The sequence below is a fragment of the Bombina bombina genome, chromosome 2 (assembly GCF_027579735.1).
Source record: "Bombina bombina isolate aBomBom1 chromosome 2, aBomBom1.pri, whole genome shotgun sequence".
Lineage (NCBI taxonomy): Eukaryota > Metazoa > Chordata > Amphibia > Anura > Bombinatoridae > Bombina > Bombina bombina.
In genome coordinates this window covers 354,252,558-354,274,585 of record NC_069500.1, presented here as the reverse complement: position 1 = coordinate 354,274,585, position 22,028 = coordinate 354,252,558, and the positions used below count along the sequence as shown (strand labels likewise).

The 22,028-nt window shown below is 42.8% G+C and overlaps 1 protein-coding gene across 1 annotated transcript in view; it reads left to right on the top strand.

Moving 5' to 3' along the window:
• The first annotated feature begins 19,359 nt into the window (after positions 1 to 19,359).
• ANAPC5 (anaphase promoting complex subunit 5) overlaps positions 19,360 to 22,028 on the top strand; it is a 99,998-nt gene continuing 97,329 nt past the window's right edge. Inside the window, exon 1 of the mRNA XM_053701738.1 lies at positions 19,360 to 19,616. Within this exon, the coding sequence (XP_053557713.1) occupies positions 19,416 to 19,616 (201 nt within the window). The 5' untranslated portion in view covers positions 19,360 to 19,415. The remainder of the gene's footprint in view (positions 19,617 to 22,028) is intronic.

The window sequence follows — 22,028 nt, the reverse complement described above, 5'->3', positions numbered from 1 at the left end:
GGTCATACTCTTCCTCAGGACAGGGCCAAATCAAAGGCCAAACAGTCTAATTTTCGTGCCTTTCGTAACTTCAAGGCAGGAGCAGCATCAACTTCCTCCGCTCCAAAACAGGAAGGACCTGTTGCTCGTTACAGATAGGGCTGGAAAACTAACCAGCCCTGGAACAAGGGCAAGCAGGCCAGAAAGCCTACTTCTGCCCCTAAGACAGCATGAAGAGAGGGCCCCCGATCCGGAAACGGATCTAGTGGGGGGCAAACTATCTCTCTTCGCCCAGGCTTGGGCAAGAGATGTCCAGGATCCCTGGGCGTTGGAGATCATATCTCAGGGATATCTTCTGGACTTCAAAGCTTCTCCTCCACAAGGGAGATTTCATCTTTCAAGGTTATCAGCAAACCAAATAAAGAAAGAGGCATTTCTACGCTGTGTGCAAGACCTCTTAGTAATGGGGGTGATCCACCCAGTTCCGCGAACGGAACAAGGGCAAGGGTTTTACTCAAATCTCTTTGTGGTTCCCAAGAAAGAGGGAACCTTCAGACCAATCTTGGACCTAAAAATCTTAAACAAATTCCTAAGAGTTCCATCATTCAAAATGGAAACTATTCGAACCATCCTACCCATGATCCAAGAGGGTCAATACATGACCACAGTAGACTTAAAGGATGCCTACCTTCATATACCGATTCACAAAGATCATTATCGGTACCTAAGATTTGCCTTTCTAAACAGGCATTACCAGTTTGTAGCTCTTCCCTTCGGGTTAGCTACGGCCCTGAGAATTTTTACAAAGGTTCTGGGCTCACTCCTAGCGGTGCTAAGACCGCGAGGCATAGCGGTGGTGCCGTACCTAGACGACATTCTGATACAAGCATCAAATTTTCAAATTGCCAAGTCTCATACAGAGATAGTTCTGGCATTTCTGAGGTCGCATTGGTGGAAGGTGAACGTGGAAAAGAGTTCTCTATCACCACTCACAAGAGGCCAGGTTATCAAAACTCTTAAATGCTTGCCGTGTCCTTCATTCCATTCCACGCCCGTCAGTAGCTCAGTGCATGGAAGTAATCGGCTTAATGGTAGCGGCAATGGACATAGTACCATTTGTGCGCCTGCATCTCAGACCCCTGCAATTATGCATGCTAAGTCAGTGGAATGGGGATTACTCAGATTTGTCCCCTCTACTAAATCTGGATCAAGAGACCAAAGATTCTCTTCTCTGGTGGCTTTCTCGGGTCCATCTGTCCAAGGGGATGACCTTTCGCAGGCCAGATTGGACAATTGTAACAACAGATGCCAGCCTTCTAGGTTGGGGCGCAGTCTGGAACTCCCTGAAGGCTCAGGGATTATGGACTCAGGAGGAGAAACTCCTCCCAATAAATATTCTGGAGTTGAGAGCAATATTCAATGCTCTTCTAGCTTGGCCTCTGAGGTTCATCAGATTTCAGTCGGACAACATCACGACTGTGGCTTACATCAACCATCAAGGGGGAACCAGGAGTTCCCTAGCGATGTTGGAAGTCTCAAAGATAATTCGCTGGGCAGAGTCTCACTCTTGCCACCTGTCAGCGATCTACATCCCAGGTGTGGAGAACTGGGAGGCGGATTTTCTAAGTCGCCAGACTTTTCATCCGGGAGAGTGGGAACTTCATCCGGAGGTCTTCGCTCAACTGATTCATCATTGGGGCAAACTAGATCTGGATCTCATGGCGTCTCGCCAGAACGCCAAGCTTCCTTGTTACGAATCCAGGTCCAGGGACACGGGAGCGGCGCTGATAGATGCTCTGACAGCCCCTTGGGTCTTCAACATGGCTTATATGTTTCCACCATTTCCGATGCTACCTCGACTGATTGCCAAGATCAAACAGGAGAGAGCATCAGTGATTCTGATAGCGCCTGCGTGGCCACGCAGGACCTGGTATGCAGACCTAGTGGACATGTCGTCCTTTCCACCATGGTCTCTACCTCTGAGGCAGGACCTTCTAATACAAGGTCCTTTCAAACATCCAAATCTAATTGCTCTGAGGCTGACTGCATGGAGATTGAACGCTTGATCCTATCAAAGCGTGGCTTCTCGGAGTCAGTTATTGATACCTTAATACAGGCACGGAAGCCTGTTACCAGAAAAATTTACCATAAGATATGGCATAAATATTTATATTGGTGCGAATCCAAGGGTTACTTATGGAGTAAGGTTAGGATTCCTAGGATATTGTCCTTTCTACAAGAGGGTTTAGAAAAGGGCTTATCTGCTAGTTCGTTAAAGGGACAGATTTCTGCTCTGTCTATTCTCTTACACAAACGTCTGGCAGAAGTTCCAGACGTCCAGGCTTTTTGTCAGGCTTTGGCTAGGATTAAGCCTGTGTTTAAGACTGTTGCTCCTCCGTGGAGCTTAAACTTGGTTCTTAAAGTTCTTCAAGGGGTTCCGTTTGAACCCCTTCATTCCATTGATATTAAGCTTTTATCTTGGAAAGTTCTGTTTTTGATGGCTATTTCCTCAGCTCGAAGAGTCTCTGAGTTATCGGCCTTACATTGTGATTCTCCTTATCTGATTTTCCATTCAGACAAGGTAGTTCTGCGTACTAAACCTGGGTTTTTACCTAAGGTAGTTTCTAACAGGAATATCAATCAGGAGATTGTTGTTCCATCATTATGTCCTAATCCTTCTTCAAAGAAGGAACGACTTTTGCATAATCTGGACGTAGTCCGTGCCCTGAAGTTCTATTTACAGGAAACTAAAGATTTTCGTCAAACTTCTTCCCTGTTTGTCATGTACTCTGGTCAGAGGAGAGGTCAAAAATCTTCGGCAACCTCTCTCTCCTTCTGGCTTCGTAGCATAATACGTTTAGCCTATGAGACTGCTGGACAGCAGCCCCCTGAAAGAATTACAGCTCATTCCACTAGAGCTGTGGCTTCCACCTGGGCCTTTAAGAATGAGGCCTCTGTTGAACAGATTTACAAGGCTGCAACTTGGTCTTCGCTTCACACTTTTTCAAAATTTTACAAATTTGACACTTTTGCTTCTTCGGAGGCTGTTTTTGGGAGAAAGGTTCTACAGGCAGTGGTTCCTTCCGTTTAAGTTCCTGCCTTGTCCCTCCCATCATCCGTGTACTTTGGCTTTGGTATTGGTATCCCATAAGTAATGGATGACCCGTGGACTGAATACACTTAACAAGAGAAAACATAATTTATGCTTACCTGATAAATTTATTTCTCTTGTAGTGTATTCAGTCCACGGCCCGCCCTGTCTTTTTAAGGCAGATCTAAATTTTAATTAAAACTCCAGTCACCACTGCACCCTATGGTTTCTCCTTTCTTGTCTTGTTTCGGTCGAATGACTGGATATGACATGTGAGGGGAGGAGCTATATAGCAGCTCTGCTTGGGTGATCCTCTTGCAACTTCCTGTTGGGAAGGGAATATATCCCATAAGTAATGGATGACCCGTGGACTGAATACACTACAAGAGAAATAAATTCATCAGGTAAGCATAAATTATGTTTTTTCGGGGGCGGACCGCCCCGGGGCGATACGCATGCGCACTTCTAAACTGTGCGATACACGGTGTAGTTTGTAAGCATTTGCATAGGCCTGCATTTGACACTGCCGCACGGGATGACACTTCTGGGCTACAGTTATGATCCGGTATGACGATCACTGCTCTATCAATCTTTACAGTTGTTACCTTGTATTTTAACAAATAAAGGGGAGTGAAGTTAGTGTACGACCCTTGTATTAGGATTATCGATACCAGATTAATGTTAGAGTTTATTGCTACTGTATCAACATTACGTGCAATATAGGACCGCTTTAGGTACTTAAGGCAGGTATTATTGCGATGTTCTATTTGGGACATTTGCTCACCGGCCTGTAAACGGTGTTGAGTAGAATAGGTTTATACAGCCTGATGCTGAATTGTATTCTATGTTCTCCTTGTATACCATACAGTAACATTCGATATGGGGCTGGATGCACTGATTTGTATTATATTTACCAATGGCTCTTTGTATAGCTGCCCATTTATAATGATTATTTATTTTTGGGTTCTGTGATGTGACTATTGCTTGACTATTTGTAAACTGTGTTGAATAGAATGGTTTTATACAGCCTGATGCTGAATTGTATTCTATTTTCTCCTTATATACCATACAGTAACATTTGATATGGGGCTGGATGCACTGATTTACATTACATTTACCAATGGCTCTTTGTATAGCTGCCCATTTATAATGATTATTTATTTTTGGGTTCTGTGATGTGACTATTGCTTGACTATTTGTATTTACTATGCACTGTATGTTTGGTTCCTATGACAACCAGGTTTTGGTGGTTTTTGCACAAGGGGGAGGGGTCTATGTATGTTTAAATGTTTGATTCACTTTTATGTTGTTGGTCTGATGAAGGGGAGCATTCCCTGAAACGTTACCTATTAAACTATCTGTTTAAATTTAAGTCCAGAGAGTGCTGTTTTCTACTCTACTATATATATATACATACATGGTTAGATATGTATATGTATGTATCTCTATGTTAAATCCCTTTGCCTGCCTTTTTTTTCTAACAGCTGAGACTTCATATCTTTGAGCCTTTATAACTTATATGTGCTTTATTTTTGTTAATAATTTTTATTAGATGGTGTTATTATGAGTGTGAAAATACAAACTGTTTCCAACCACCAATTCTTTAAACAGACCTTTATTCCTTAAAGTGAAGGTAAACTTTGGTGACTGAAAGCCTGTTTTTTAAAAATACTATAAAAAACAGGGGCACTTTCATTCATCAAAGTTTACAAAGCAGCCGTTTTGTTTAAAAACTTACCTTTTTTTCTTTTCACAGCCAGAGCAGCTTCCCCCTGCTGGAAATCCTCTCTTCACACGTCAGCAATGACTAATCCGGCTTCCTCCAATCACAGCATGGCCTCAGGCAATGACTACCCTGGGGGGAAAGCCGTAATTGGAGGAAGCCGGATTAGTCATTGCTGACGTGTGAAGAGAGGATTACCAGGAGGGGGAAGCTGCTCTTGCTGTGAAAAGAAAAAAAAGGTAAGTTTTTAATCAAAACGGCTGCTTTGTAAACTTTGATGAATGAAAGTGCCCCTGTTTTTAATAGTATTTTTTAAAAACGGGCTTTCATTCATCAAAGTTTACCTTCACTTTACGCAGGGTCCATAGGTACAAACATACAAACAACATTTGAAGCCTGAAAACAGTGATTTTCATTGGTCTCTATTCATATAAGTTACCTGGTAGAGAAATATGTGCATTATTCTAGTTTTGTATTTTTAAAAGTGTATTAGTTTACGTTTTTAATAGATTGTATTGTGTATATCCAAGCTGACTAATACAAAAAATGTGTACTTGTATATTTTTAAATGACCACATGATGGCAGCAGAATTCAGCTAGTGATTGATTGATGAGATGTGCACAGGTATAAAAGAGACAAACCTGTATGTAATTTAGATGACATGAATAAGAGCCTATTGCATGCTTGAAACGTTGTTTGTATGTTTGTACCTATGGACCCTGCTTAAGGAATAAAGCAATTGTGTTTACTTTTAACTTGTAAGACGAGTGAAAAACCTGACATGCGCAAACAGCCATGATAAACCCCTTATCGATTGCATGTAACTGTTTACGAGCCACTTGTAATCTGGCCCAAAATGTGTTAAATTATGGCAGAAATAGATCTGATATATGTCACGGATATCAGGCTTACAAGGCCAACCCCCTCTTCTCTTGTGAATTATTGTGTTCCCACCAGTTCCCCTTTTATGGTTTACCTGATTGCACTTTGCCCTGAAAGAGCTGATCACTGCCCCGCTCGGCCCCTTTCTGACTTGCCGAGGCCCACCCGGGATCCTATGGAAATACTCGCCGGCTGGGCTCGCTAGAGATCTCCGCTAAACTTTATCTTAGGTCCAGAGGCCCTTTGTCCCAGAGCTCCGCTCTTTTGGGGACTTGTTATACCTCTGATGGGCATGGGTTGGGGTGATTCCTAGGAGGGAGCTCACTCAAGAACCTGGGGTTTTGGATACCTCGCTACCTCATTCTGATCCTGAGTAAACCTTTGCCAGGCTACCGCTCCGGCCCCCAGCCACGGATCATGTCGCTTTTTGGACTGTTACATCTGGGGGTCCGGGGCTCTCCAATGATACCCCGGAATAGCCACAGCTCCCTCAGGATCACCCTGAAACTACAACCTAGCTATTATGGGATCTCTAAATTCCTATGGCTCCTATGGAGGCGCCAGATGGCAAATGTGTATATAAGCTGTGTGTTTATCCCAATAAAGTCTGTTTGTGTTTCACCTTAATACTGGTCTTGTCTGGTTATTAGGGTGGACTTCTTGCTAAAATCACTTTCCCCTACTCTACAGCTACAGGTTCCAGGATAAAGAAGGATCGTTTGGCGGAGATACCCAGTCGGGGTATCCAGTGTTTGTCACAACTGGTTGGCAGCAGTGGGATGTTTCCTTCTACCTGGAACATCCAAACCACCACCAGGCTCCCTTTGGACGGAGCAGCGATACTCCAGGCTTAAAAAAAGTACCCTTAAAGACTTGCTGGAAGCTTGTGTACAAGTGGCCCACAAAAAATCCAAGGCAGCAATCATGGAAGGCGATAGAGCCAGTGATCAGGCCAGTGAGCCCGGCAGTGGCCGAGGCAGTGACCGGGCCAGCGAACCCTCAAACAGAGGGACTGAGATGTCCAAGGTCCAGTGGGAGATCCAGTGGCGGCTAGCGCTCTATGGGACCACCCCGCCACAGGAGATCATCACACAGATCATTGCCGACACTACTTGACCTAAAAATGTTGGATGTCCAGAAAGCTATGGGGGAGCCACACTGGCCGATCTGAGGCCTGCTTCACCCCAAAAGAGTTACCCCATGAGGCTTTCCGTGCCTTTAAAGATGGAGAGGAGGAAATCGATCGGTACCTCCAGGTATTCGAGACTCAGTGTGAACTACAGGGCATTGCCGAGACTGGGTCACCCTCCTGATCGGCAAACTGTCGGGAAGGGCTTTGGACGCTTTTGAGGCTATTCCCCTGGAAGATAAGTGGAGCAATGACCGGGTGAAGGAACACATCCTGGCCTGGTATGCCATCAATCCAGAGGCACATCGTCTCAAGTTCCGGAGTCTGAAAAGGAGAGAGGGGTAACACTTTACTGAGTTGGCCCATCAGTTCACCAGCTCCCTGGACTATTGGTTCTTGGGTTGACAAGTCACCACCCTGGCCCAAGCCTCCTAGCTCATCTTGCTGGAACACTTCTATGAACACTACTCGCCGGAGGTACGAGAATGGGTCTGGGATTGGAAAATCGCCATGGTAGACCAAGCAGCCGTTTTGGTGGACCAGTTCATGGAGGTCCGACGCATGGTTCGACCCAAACCCCTTCCAATGATCCGCCCTAATACCGCACCTCCTCGTCCTCCAGTGACCCACGGGTACCCCTCTGCTCCACCGGCGCAACCCCGCTCTTCTGGCCTCAGTCTGTCCCGGAATCCGGTGCTACGGGTGCGATCAAATGAGCAGCAATTAATTTGGGAATGTGGTTGCCAGGAGCAGCAAGAACATGAAATTTGATCTGAGGTTTGATTCTGATATGTGGCTAACAGAAAGGTTACAGGGACAGGGCTTGATCTGAGATCGAATGAGGGTGTGCGACTTAGAGAGGCAGCTTGCAGTTTGATAGCCTAGGGGTCCTCAGGAGTAGCTTTGTCTCTTCTTTGTGTTTTAATCCTGCTTACTATGGTCTAACTTAAGTCTCTAGTATAATTACTATTTGCTAATTCAGCTCAGCAGTTCTATACTTTAAGAGTAATTGTAAATTCAGCCCTCGGATTGTAAGGGTTTAGTATATATTTAAATATTAAACTGCTGGCTGATCTACTAGCATCATAATACTTTTAAGAGATATATTATTACCTCCTGGTTGAAGTGTTTTTAAAATTTAGCCTAAGTTGTTGTGTATGAATGATCATTCATGGATGCCTCCTATTTATTCCATAATAAAGTTTAACAGTTTGAATGCAATGGAATGATATACCCTTTTATTTCAACCAGTCTTGCAGAGTCATGTAAACACCTTTTTTTGCAGAGCTAGACTTCTCACACTCTATTGTAACCATTTGTACAATTAGTTTGCTAGTTGTTGGTTGAATTTATTATTTACCTCCTAGTTTCAATGGGTCAATCCTTATGACACTATGACCCAAATGAGTGACACTCACTGCTTGTGGAACAGTGATGACTGCTGATTCTGACTCACCAATTTCCCAAACCAATTATGCTCACTCTGAGGTGAGGCATGGTAGTGGGGACACAGTCCTAATTACATATAAAGCAAACAGGCCAGAGAGATATACAGAGACAAACCCAGTACAGTTAGCCTAATCCGAGTGTGGCACAAATTTCGCACACACGGACAATACTAATATAACACTAAATAATATTTAAGGGAAAAGCCCAAAGCAAGTAGTACCAAGTGATTAGTATTATAATTAGGCTAAGTTAACAGATCTATGTGGAACATATTTCACATATAGGGATTGTGTATTGAAGGCAGCGTCCGTCTGATGTACATTTACTGGGTTTGTCTCTGTGACGAACCAAGGTTATCCAACCCTGCGCCAGTCACTTATTTGGTACAGAAAGGGTTATCAGCCCCCTTTTACTGTCACCAATAGGTCACAATCTAGCAACACCAGGCAAGCTTGTGATTCAGTTTAGTGGGTTCAAGGGTTAACCACACTCCCTAGTCTGTACTAGACGTAAGAGAAATGCCCTAAACTCCCTTTTAATGCCACTCACACTAAATCAACAATCCTATAGCTCCAATACTGCCACCACTTAAAATTTATTAAAGGGAAAATCCTAAGAAAAAACCCAGACTTTACACATTAACCCTCTAAATACAATTTAGCAGAAAATAACCTAAATTATACAGTTCTAATATTCCAGTCTCTTTCAGTAACGTGGTTCAATTATTAGACAAAGGCCAAACTTAATAAAGGAATTATTTATTATGCCAAAAGTATTATGCACAATGCATTATTAATAAAAAGTTGTTACAAATAAAATTACCCACACAAACGGTGTTTTAAAATAAAAAGGAGAAAAACAGAATTGAATACTTTCCTAGTCTTCAAGATCTGTGCCAGGGGCTGGCATGAAAATGATGGCTCCTTACTTCTGTAAAGCAGTTCCCCTTGTAAGAATGAACACCTTATTGTTAAAAACATAAGATTCTTATACCATTTTCCAGAGATCAGGTTGCCTGACCACACCCTCCTGGGCGGGCTAAGAAACCCCCTGTCTTTATGCCCTTCAAGTTCTTGCCTGAAATTATACAATCCATTATAATTTCTGCTAGGTAACTATTTCTATATTTACATATCGGGAAACTCTTAGTTTCATTGGGAGAATCAGTTTGATATCAAATATGCCATAGGTTGTCATATTTACCTTCATTTAAGGTTATAGCAGTTTTAACACACATATGTACATAATATACCAATGTCCTTTCAGTGACCTGGTCAGTTTTTGTGATGGAGGCCCTGTTTGGCATCATGCATTCTATTGACAGCCTAAGCCATAAACCCTTTCCTGTGTATTTTCTGAAACTAAGAGTTTGAGTGGCTTTATGACTCAATGCATACACAATAACATTTGGTGGGGCTATTTAGGAGGCTCCTGGCACTTTAAAGAAAACACAAGTCACAATTCTTCTTGAAAAACAAATAACTGTTTTGAGTTCAAGCTACACAGAATTAACCCCTTCTTAGCTAAATTCTGAGGTTTTCGTGACACCTCCCCCAATAAGAGACGCAAAAGGGGGTGGCTACAAGCCACTCCCGATGCGTATCAAAGAGGACACTCCTCCTGGCGTGACAGACCATCAGTGTTACCATGCATACCGCCCTTTTTATGTTGTATGGTAAACTCATGTTGTTGTAGAGCCAGGCTCCACCTGAGGAGTTTACCATTTGAGCCAGCTACCCTATGTAACCAGTGTAATGGGTTGTGGTCAGTTATCACGGTAAACTGGCGTCCATACAGATAAGGCTGTAGCTTTTGCAAGGCCCAAACTATAGCAAGGCACTCTTTTTCCACAGTGGCATATGTCTTCTTGTGGAAGTAATTTCCTGCTGAGGTACACAATGGGGTGCTCCTCACCTTTCTTATCCACCTGACTCAGCACAGGCCCAAGCCCATAGTTAGAAGCATCCGTTTGCACTACGAATCTCCTGTGGAAATCAGGGGCCTGTAGTACAGGGGAGTCCGTAAGGGTAATTTTCAATAAATTAAAAGCCCTGTCACACTCAGGGGTCCATTTGACTGTTAGAGGTAGACTTTTTTTTGTAAGGTCTGTTAGGGGTTTGGCTATGGTACTATAATGTGGCACAAACTTTCTATAGTACCCTGCGGTACCCAGGAAGGACATAACCTGTTTCTTTGTCTTAGGGGTGGGCCAGGCCATTATGGCTTCAGTTTTACTTGGCTCGGGGCGCAGTACCCCTCCTCCCACCAGGTGACCCAAGTACTGGACCTCCCCCATGCCCAGCTGACACTTATCTGGTTTTATAGTTAGCCCAGCAGTGGCTATTCGGTCCAATACACTGGCTAAATGTGTGAAGTGTTCTTCCCAGGTATCACTGAACACTGCAATATCATCCAGGTATGCAACAGCTTGCCCCTCTAGCCCCTCCAATAAGTGGTTAACTAGCCGCTGGAATATGGCAGGGGCATTTTTCATCCCAAAGGGCATCACTTGGAATTCATATAACCCAAAATGAGTGATAAAGGCAGACCTATCTTGTGCTTCTGGGGTCATAGGGATCTGCCAGTATCCCCTGCTGAGATCCATGATGCTAAGAAACTTGGCCCCTGCTAGCCTGTCCAGTAGTTCATCTATGCGAGGCATAGGATAGGCATCAAATTCAGTCACTAAGTTTAGCTTTCTGTAATCTACACAGAACCTAGTGGTACTAGTACTACTGGGGAGGCCCAGGGGCTGTGGGATTTGCAAATCACTCCCAGCTCTAGAATCTCCTCTATCTCCCTTTTTATGTCAGCACTGACCTGCAAGGATACCCTGTACGCTGTTTGTCTGAGGGGATGGTGATTCCCAGTATCTACATGATGTGTGACTAAGGGTGTCCTGCCAGGCTTCCCTGTGAACACGCTATAGTAAGGCCTAAGCACCTCAGACAGCTGATGCCGCTGATCCCCAGTTAAGTGGGCACTAATCTGGGCAGCTTCTAGGGTGTTGTTTTTCCTGGTGGGGGCCAGTAAATCAACAAGAGGGTCAGTCTCATGCTCTTCTCCAGGCAAACTACACACAGTTAACACGGTGGGTTCACTGTCATAATAGGCTTTTATCATATTTATATGATATATTTTTTGTGTTTTACCCTCCTCATCCAGAGACACCACATAGTTCACATCATTCATCCTCTTTAGGATAATAAATGGACCCTCCCAGGCAGACTGTAGTTTGTTCTGTCTCATGGGTATTAAAATAAGCACTTTCTGTCCCACATCATACACTCTCTCTCTGGCATTCAGGTCATACCACTGCTTCTGCTTAGACTGGGCAGTCTTTAGATTTTCCTGTACCTCCCCCACTAGGCTATGCATTCTGTCCCTGAACCTTATTACATAGTCTACTACCGAGGTCTCTTGAGCACCCAATTATCCTTCCCAGCCCTCCCTGATCAGATCAAGGGGGCCACGCACTCTGCGTCCATACAGGAGTTCAAAGGGGGAGAAACCAGTGGATTCCTGGGGCACCTCTCTATAAGCAAATAGGAGGTGCAGCAGGTAACGCTCCCAGTCCTTTCCCTGTGACTCCACAAAGGTTTTGAGCATCTGCTTCAGGGTTCCATTAAACCTTTTACACAAGCCATTGGTCTGGGGGTGGTATGGGCTAGTCACTAGGTGTTCTACCTGCACCTTTTTACATAGACTCTGCATCAGGCCAGACATAAATTGCGTGCCCTGATCAGTTAGCATTTCCTTAGGGAAACCTACCCTTGCAAAGATACCCAATAAAGCATCAGCCACTTTATCAGCCCTGATAGATGACAGGGCCACCGCCTCTGGGTAGCGGGTCGCATAATCCACTACCGTCAGAATGAATCTTTTCCCTGAACTGCTTGGGATAGCTAGGGGCCCTACTATATCCACATCCACCCTCTCAAAGGGCTCAGTCACTATGGGGAGGGGAATTAAAGGGTCACGTCCCACATCTCCAGGTTTCACCACTTTCTGACATGCAGGAGAGGAGCGTCAATAATTAGCAACATCAGTACCCATCCCCGGCCAATAAAAGTGATGGGGCAACCGGGCTTTGGTTCTCTGTACCCCCAGATGTCCTGCCATAGGAATTTCATGGGCCACTCCCAACAGTTGCGCTCTAAACCGTTTAGGTACCACTAACTGTCTCTCAGCTAGCCAGGGATCCTGTCCCTCCACTGGAATGGACTCCCGGTACAACCTCCCTTTATCCCAGTACACTCTCTCTTTATCTGAGTCAGCAGGCAGCTGCCTAGCTAGGTCCCTGATCTTCTCTAGTGTGGGATCGGTCCCCTGGGCCTGCTGAAAATCCTGACTCTGACCAATTATTAGTGACTGTGCTGTTTGAGGCCCCCCACCTTCCTTATCAGTGTTCTCCCCTAGGTCCTCAGGTTGAAGCACCCCCTGCTCCCTAATCTGGGCAGACTGCTGTCGGGTCACCACTGATACAGAGGGGCCCTCCCCCTCTGGCACTACTTCTACACACTTTTGGTACTTAGGGATGATTGGTTCACACACCAACAGAATGTCATTCTCATTCAGCTCTCTCTCTCTGTCAGTGCATCCTCCCATATTTTCACAGGGCCCTACAGACATGTCTGGTTCAGGTAAAGGCTGCGTCACACACACACCCTGCCCCCCCCTCCCTTCAGCACATATCTGAGCATAGTTACACATGGTCTCTTGTACATTAGGAACCTTATCTTGTTTATCTAGGTCACAGGTATCATGATCAGGTATATACTGTGACAATAATCTACCCAAATCAGTACCGAGCAATACATTTGTAGGAATATTATCTGACACTCCCACCTCTCTTAACCCTCTTCCTGCTCCCCAATCTAGATATACTCGTGCCATAGGCGCTGCAGGTTGTACTCCCCCAATCCCTTTTACTGCTAGAGTCTTTCCAGGGATAATGTCCTCCGAGCTCACTAGCTCTGGACGCACAATAGTCACTTCTGCACCCGTGTCTCTGAGCCCTAATGTTACCTTATCTCCAACAGTCACATGTTGTAGGTTCTCATTGGTACTTTCCTCTGGCCGGGTTACAAACAAAACCGAAGATGATAATCCTGAGGAGCGGCCTCCTCCTGCTGATGCTGAAGGTTTCTTCCTCTCTGGGCAGTTAGTGCTGATGTGACCCATTTTTTGACAAGCAAAACACTTGCGGGTATCTCCCTGCCCAGGTGCAGCACCCGCCCCTCCTTTCCCAGAGGGAGCAGACACACTAGATAAAGGCACAGCAGGTTTTGTGAAGGGGGGTCGGGCAGCAGCTCCTTTCCAGGTGGATCCCCCCTTAGAAAAGGATTGTCTCCCATTCTCTGGTGACCTGTTGGCTGTGTAAAAATCATCCAGCTCACCAGCTTCCAATGCTGTTATGGGTTTACGGTCCAAAACCCATTCTTGAACTTCGGCTGGGTACAGCTGCATAAATTGCTCCTTCACAATCAAATCTTTCAGCTCCTCCATAGTGGCAACTTTTAATCCTCTGACCCACTGTTTAAAGGCTGTCCTTAAGTTCCCAACAGTTGTAGTAAAGCTCTCTGACAAACCTGCAGAGAACGGAATTTCTTCCTGTACACCTCAGGAGTAAGATTATACCTCCTCTGCAGTGCAGCTTTAATGGAATCATAGTCCTGATCAAACTCTGAGGGTAGTTCAGCAAACGCCTCCAGTGCAGGACCTTTCAGGCCAGGGGTAAGGTATTTGGCCCACTGCTCCCTTGGCAACTGGAACTGTCTGCAAACTTTCTCAAAGCTACGCAGGAATACATCCACATCTCCATCTTTCTCCAGGGTGAGAAAATTCTCTGCACGCACTCTGGGAGCAGGTGGGTCTCTAGGTTCACTAACAACAGGGGAGACCGTACCTCTCTCCAACCGTGCAAGCTGTAGCTGATACTCTCTCTCCGCCTGTCGTTCAGCAGCCTGTCTTTCAGCTGCCAGAGACTCTCTCTCAGCTTCCCTAGCCGCCTGTCTCTCAGCAGCTTCCGCAGCCGCCTGTCTCTCAGCTGTAGCAGCCTGTCTCTCAGCTGCAGCAGCCTGTCTCTCATAAAATTTTGTAATCAGTTCCATGCACAAACTTGCATCCACTGAGCCCATATGCTTAAGAACAGTTTGCAAATAACAGTCCAATGGATCCCCAGATCCTGATGAATCGCTGCCCCCAGCTGCGGACATCTCTCCTGAGATATCACGCTCCTGGCATAAGAGTACCAGTGTCTCTTTAGATTGCTGCTCGTATGATTGCATAGCAAAAATAAAATAGAAAAGAAAAACAGAGAATAGGGAAGGGGACTGTTTGAAATGTGTGATTATATAATGCACTGAGTTTTAGCCTTTGGAAATTGTAAGAAAAAATTTCATTTAGTACTGGGATTTTCACACTAGCAAATCCACACGCACTAAAATCTAATAATAAAAAAATTATCTACACCGCTGCCCACCAATTTGTGACGAACCAAGGTTATCCAACCCTGCGCCAGTCACTTATTTGGTACAGAAAGGGTTATCAGCCCCCTTTTACTGTCACTAATAGGTCACAATCTAGCAACACCAGGCAAGCTTGTGATTCAGTTTAGTGGGTGCAAGGGTTAACCACACTCCCTAGTCTGTACTAGACGTAAGAGAAATGCCCTAAACTCCCTTTTAATGCCACCCACACTAAACCAACAATCCTATAGCTCCAATACTGCCACCACTTAAAATTTATTAAAGGGAAAATCCTAAGAAAAAACCCAGACTTTACACATTAACCCTCTAAATACAATTTAGCAGAAAATAACCTAAATTATACAGTTCTAATATTCCAGTCTCTTTCAGTAACGTGGTTCAATTATTAGACAAAGGCCAAACTTAATAAAGGAATTATTTATTATGCCAAAAGTATTATGCACAATGCATTATTAATAAAAAGTTGTTACAAATAAAATTACACACGCAAACATTGTTTTAAAATAAAAAGGAGAAAAACAGAATTGAATACTTTCCTAGTCTTCAAGATCTGCGCCAGGGGCTGGCATGAAAATGATGGCTCCTTACTTCTGTAAAGCAGCTCCCCTTGTAAGAATGAACACCTTATTGTTAAAAACATAAGATTCTTATACCATTTTCCAGAGATCAGGTTGCCTGACCACACCCTCCTGGGCGGGCTAAGAAACCCCCCTGTCTTTATGCCCTTCAATAGACTAAGTTCTTGCTTGAAATTATACAATCCATTATAATTTCTGCTAGGTAACTATTTCTATATTTACATATCGGGAAACTCTTAGTTTCATTGGGAGAATCGGTTTGATATCAAATATGCCATAGGTTGTCATATTTACCTTCATTTAAGGTTATAACAGTTTTAACACACATATTTACATAATATACCAATGTCCTTTCAGTGACCTGGTCAGTTTTTGTGATGGAGACCCTGTTTTGTATCATGCATTCTATTGACAGCCTAAGCCATAAACCCTTTCCTGTGTATTTTCTGAAACTAAGAGCTTGAGTGGCTTTATGACTCAATGCATACACAATAACATTTGGTGGGGCTATTTAGGAGGCTCCTGGCACTTCAAAGAAAACACAAGTCACAATTCTTCTTGAAAAACAAATAACTGTTTTGAGTTCAAGCTACACAGAATTAACCCCTTCTTAGTTAAATCCTGAGGTTTTCGTGACAGTCTCTGTGTATATCTCTCTGGCCTGTTTGCTTCATATGTAATTAGGACTGTGTCCCCTCTATTTTAGTGGTTGAATTGTTCATACAGTTTTACATATCTGTTTGTGTGAAAATTGTTCCACATTCGGATTAGGCCAGTAACTCAGTGTCTATATATAGGCACCCCCTATTGGGGTATTTACCCCTTTCACATGTTTGGACAGTGTCCACTTAATAGACTAATATGTGCCCATATAGAATATTAGGGGGCCCTATATTCATCCCAGTATTTAACTACCAGTGATATCATCACTCTTTGGGTTGTTGTTTGTAGGTATCCATCTGTGCCGTTTTTTAACACTATATGTTGTTTGTATTATCCGTCTCCTACTGATTTTTATATTTTTTTTGATCGTTATTAACCCCTTAATGACAACAGTACTTTTCCATTTTCTGTCCGTTTGTGACAAAGGCTATTTTTACATTTTTGCAGTGTTTGTGTTTAGCTGTAATTTTCCTCTTACTCATTTACTGTACCCACACATATTATATACCGTTTTTCTCGCCATTAAATTGACTTTCTAAAGATAGCATTATTTTCATCATATATTCTAATTTACTATAAAAAAAATATAAAATATGAGGAAAAAATGGAAAAAAAACACTTTTTTTTAACTTTTAGCCCCAAAATCTGTTACACATCTGCAACCACCAAAAAACACCCATGCTAAATAGTTTCTAAATTTTGTCCTGAGTTTAGAAATACCCAATGTTTACATGTTCTTTGCTTTTTTTGCAAGTTATAGGGCCATAAATACAAGTAACACTTTGCTATTTCCAAACCACTTTTTTTCAAAATTAGTGCTAGTTACATTGGGACACTGATATCTTTCAGGAATCTCTGAATATCCCTTGACATGTATATATTTTTTTTTTAGAAGACATCCCAAAGTATTGATCTAGGCCCATTTTGGTATATTTCATGCCACCATTTCACCGCCAAATGCGATCAAATACAAAAAATCGTTCACTTTTTCACAAATTTTTTCACAAACTTTCGGTTTCTCACTGAAATTGTTTACAATCAGCTTGTGCAATTATGGCAAAAATGGTTGTAAATGCTTCTCTGGCATCCCCTTTGTTCAGAAATAGCAGACATATATGGCTTTGGCGTTGCTTTTTGGTAATTAGAAGGCCGCTAAATGCCACTGCGCACATACGTGTATTATGCCCAGCAGTGAAGGGGTTAATTAGGGAGCATGTAGGGAGCTTTTTGGGGTAATTTTAGCTTTAGTGTAGTGTAGTAAACAACCCAAAGTATTGATCTAGGCACATTTTGGTATATTTCATGCCACCATTTCACCGCCAAATACGTTCAAATAAAAAAAAAACTTTACATTTTTCTCAATTTTTGGTTTCTTACTGAAATTATTTACAAACAGCTTGTGCAATTATGGCACAAATGGTTGTAAATGCTTCTCTGGGATCCCCTTTGTTCAGAAATAGCAGACATATATGGCTTTGGCGTTGCTTTTTGGTAATTAGAAGGCCACTAAATTCCGCTGCGCATCACACGTGTATTATGGCTAGCAGTAAAGGGGTTAATTAAGTAGCTTGTAGGGAGCTTGCAGGGTTAATTTTAGCTTTAGTGTAGAGATCAGCCTCCCACCTGAAACATCAGACCCCCTGATCCCTCCCAAACAGCTCTCTTCCCTCCCCCACCCCACAATTGTTCCCGCCATCTTAAGTACTGGCAGAAAGTCTCCAAGTACTAAAATAAAAGGTATATATTTTTTTTTATAGCATATTTACATATGCTGCTGTATAGAATCCCCCCTTAGCCCCCAACCTCACAGATCCCACATCAAACAGTTCTCTAACCCTCCCGCTCTAACTTAATGGGCGCCATCTTGGGTACTGGCAGCTGTCTGCCAGTACCCAGTTTATTAAAAAAAATATGCTTTTATTATTTTTTACCCTTCGATTGTTTATTACATTAAAATCCCCCCCTTTTCTCCCAATTTTGAATTACATTTTTCTGTAGTGTAGCAGTTCCTACCCGCTCCCGCCCCGTGCACGTGCCCGCCCACCGCCCCCGTGCACGTCCGTGCGCGCCCCCGGACACTGCCGCCTCAGATCCGGCCTCCGATCCCGCCCCCCTCCACATCACAGGCCCTTGGCAGGCCGCCCACCCACCCACCTCCCTGCCTTGCTCCCACCCACCAACGACGCTCCGGTGCAGAGAGGGCCACAGAGTGGCTCTCTCTGCATCGGAGGCTTGTAAAGGGGTATTGCAGGATGCCTCCATATCGAGGCATCACTGCAATACCCTCAGAGCTGCTGGAAGCGATCGCAATCGCTTCCAGCACTCTGTTAGACAACTGACGTACCAGGTACGTCTATTGCCATTAACTGCTTGTTAATGCATGACATACCTGGTAGGTCAGTTGTCATTAAGGGGTTAAGTTATATTTTAATAACAGAGGTCCGTACCTCCCCATACTCTCTATAAGCAAGTGCTGCTATAGGTGCTTCTTTTCCATTTATATTTACTCATTAATTTTGGCACTCAGCACCCTCCATAAACTTCCTTTGTGGACTAATATAGGATACTTGTGTTACACACACTCTCCTTTTTCCCATGATAAAAATATTGCCTCTAATTAAAATTTTATTAAAGGACCACTCAATGCAGTAGAATTGTAGAATTAACAAATACGTTATAAAAAGACAAGACAATAACAATTACTCTGAATTTCAAATAAGCAGATTTATTTCTGACAAATTTAATTTTTCTCTACTTTTCCAGCCCTCTGTATCATGTGACAGACATTAGCCAATCACAGACTAGTATAAGTATATTCTGAGTTTGTGCATATGCCAAATAGTTTGTATATAACAAGTATATTAGATAGTGTCAAAACTACATGCTCTATCTGAATCATAAAATAATATTTCTGTTTTTAAACTGTATTAATTTTTACTCTTAATACTTTAAATGAATAAATGAAAGTTGTAAAATTGAAATGTATTGTGGAGGTTCCATGAAATATTTTTAATAAAAATACTGATTCACTTTTCATAAATGTTTTACAATTCACATTTTTGTACTTTTTTTTTAATGTTAGCTGTATACTGTGAGATCACACGAGAAAATAGTTGCCCTAGCTGATTTTATGTATCTATAGAGTTATACAAAGTACAAAGCTCAAATAATGAGTCGCTGTCTCATACACCATGACATGCCTGTTCTGAAGCAAATTATACACTAATTTAAATGGTTTATTCTGTCGGAACGTTACCCATATACGTGTTTCCTGGGGAATGTTTAGTAAAGCGGTAGTGTTCCTGCTTTAGAACGTTCTGGTGTAATTGGTTGAATTTCTGACGACGTGATGTAAACATGGTTGGCATTTGAAGACAGGGAGGGAATTTGTGACGGACCTATATTGGTATATTTGGTTCCGCGTCGGTCATGGCGAGTGTTCACGAGAGTCTATATTTTAACCCTATGATGACAAATGGGGTTGTTCACGCTAACGTGTTCGGTATTAAAGACTGGGTGACACCGTATAAAATCTCGGTTTTGGTGCTTTTGAGTGAAATGACTAAAAATAAGGAGATCAGTTTGTTGGAGAAGAGACGGTTGAATAAGCAGATTTTGCCTATTCTGCAGGTGAGCAGGAGCTCCGATAAATGTTGGTTTTTGCTTCCTTGACGTCCAAGTAACCCCTTGGTTGCAGCACACAGGCAGAGGGTTAACACTGTTATCTCAATAGCAGAATGTCACAATTCCTGATTATTACACTTTTTTTTAACCCCTTCGTGACCAGACCACTTTTCAATTTGTTGACCGTCTGGGACCAAGGCTACAAACAGCTTCTGCAATTATTGCATGAATGGTTTTAAATGCTTCTCTGGGATCCCATTTGTTAAAAAATAGCCAGTCCCTAATTTGTCCCCCAAAATGTGTGTGTTTTTTTTTTTTTTTTTTAAATTCAAAACTTATATTTTCTGTAGTGTAGCTGCCCCCCCTCAATACCCTACCCACCCTCCCCCTCCCATATCCCTTCCCCAGCACGTATGGATTCTACCCTCCCTCTCCCTCCTTTTTATTGACTTTTACTATTGCCGGGTAAATGCGGCGCACACCGCCCCACCCACCCTCACTTGCCGACCGGATCCGTGAAACAACATACGGATGTTAACATCGAGGGGCTGCCCACTCGCCTCCCTACTGCAGCTCCCACCCACCAAAGATCAGCCCCATCAATGTCCAATGCAGAGAGGGCCACAGAGTGTCTCTCTCTGCATCGGTGGGGTAAAAAGAGTATTGCAGTGATGCCTGAATAACGAGGCATCACTGCTATACCCTGGAAGCCATCGTGTCAAACCCCAGAGGACGTGCCAGGAACGTCCTTGGTCGTTAAGGGTGTTTTTTTGTAGGACGTTCCTGGCACGTCCTTGGTCATTAAGGGGTTAAAGGGACATTCCAGTCAAAATATAAATGCACATAGTTGAATTACATCTCTGAATAGAAACATAGTTGCAATATATATGTATCAGCAAAAATGCTTCTAGTAAAAGTTATCACTGTTTTAGTGTTAACATTTTAATCTGCACGTGCATGTGAAGCATAACTAGATATTCTCGGTGCACCATTATTTTAAATACTGCAGTTGCTCAGAGCATTAGTGGGGCTTGTATTATGTCCGCAATAAACAAATTGAGTCTTTACCAGATGGTACAAGCACCTTAGGCTCTCTGTGCAAGTGCTGTGTTCAAAATGCTGGTGCACGGTGCATACTTAAATACACTTTTGAAACAGCTATAACTTTTACTAGAAGCATTTTTGCTAATGCATGTGTATTACAAAAATGTTTCTATTCAAAACTGAAATGCATCCATGTGGATTCCAATTTTTGCTGGAATGTCCCTTTTTAAGCATGTTCATTCAGTTCAGGGAAAGATGGAAACCGTAAATCTATCAGTATATAGCAGTGTGCATTGCTTTTAAATGCAGAGCACCAGTATGCGCATAAAAACAATCATAGAGAAATATTAGTGTCCAAACACTTCACATCTTGAATGTTAAAATGTTTAAACGGGATAGGACATCAAAGTGATGAATCGGTTAACTAAAAGGCACTACCAGCCTGTTGTTGCCCTGTACTCACTGTTATATCAATGCCTGGGTGCTACCTAAAGTCACAATATTTATATCCACATCCATTATCAGCACTCACAGGACTTTTAATTATTCCTTTATTTTATTATATCATATTTTCCAAGTAATATCTTCTTATGTTTCGTCCCTCCATGGAGCTGTTTGTAGGGTTGCCACTATGGCCATGCTTTCCTGGACACTTATGAGTTACACATGCTACAGGGTATGCAGGAAGGAACATGAATAGTGCTATACAGGATCAATATCCGATGTTAAGAATATAGTGACAGATCACTAATGGTTTAATGTCTTGACAAAGGCTCCGTAGAGGGCTGAAACGTTGACTCAATATAGGAAAATATGATATAATAAAATAAAGGAATAATTCAAGTCCTGTGAGTGCACTTAAAGGGACATAATACTCATTTGTTAAATCACCTGAAAGTGATGCAGCATATTTGTAAAAAACTGACAGGAAAATATCACCTGAGAATCTCTATGTAAAAAAGGAAGATATTTTACCTCAATTTCCTCAACTCACCAGAGTAAGTGCTGTGTAAAAAGTTATCTTTCAGTTACTGCCCAGCTGGCGGTTAAAAACAAAAAAAAACAAACGAAATAAACAGCAGCCAATCAGCAGCAGCGCTAAGGCCATGAACTCTTTTACTGTGATCTAATTAGATTTCACTTAAAGGGACAGTATACTATAAAATAGTTTTTCCCTTAATGTGTTTCCAATTACGTTTTTATTTGTGTATATGAATTAGCTGATTTTGTGTTTTGAAGCCACAACCTAATAAAATGGGTTGAGCTTTTAGGTATAATCAGATCTCATTACAGTATCACATTGTGAACATACACCTTCTTTATCTTATAGCTGTCCATAAACCAATCGCCAATAGTTGGAGAGAACAATGTAAA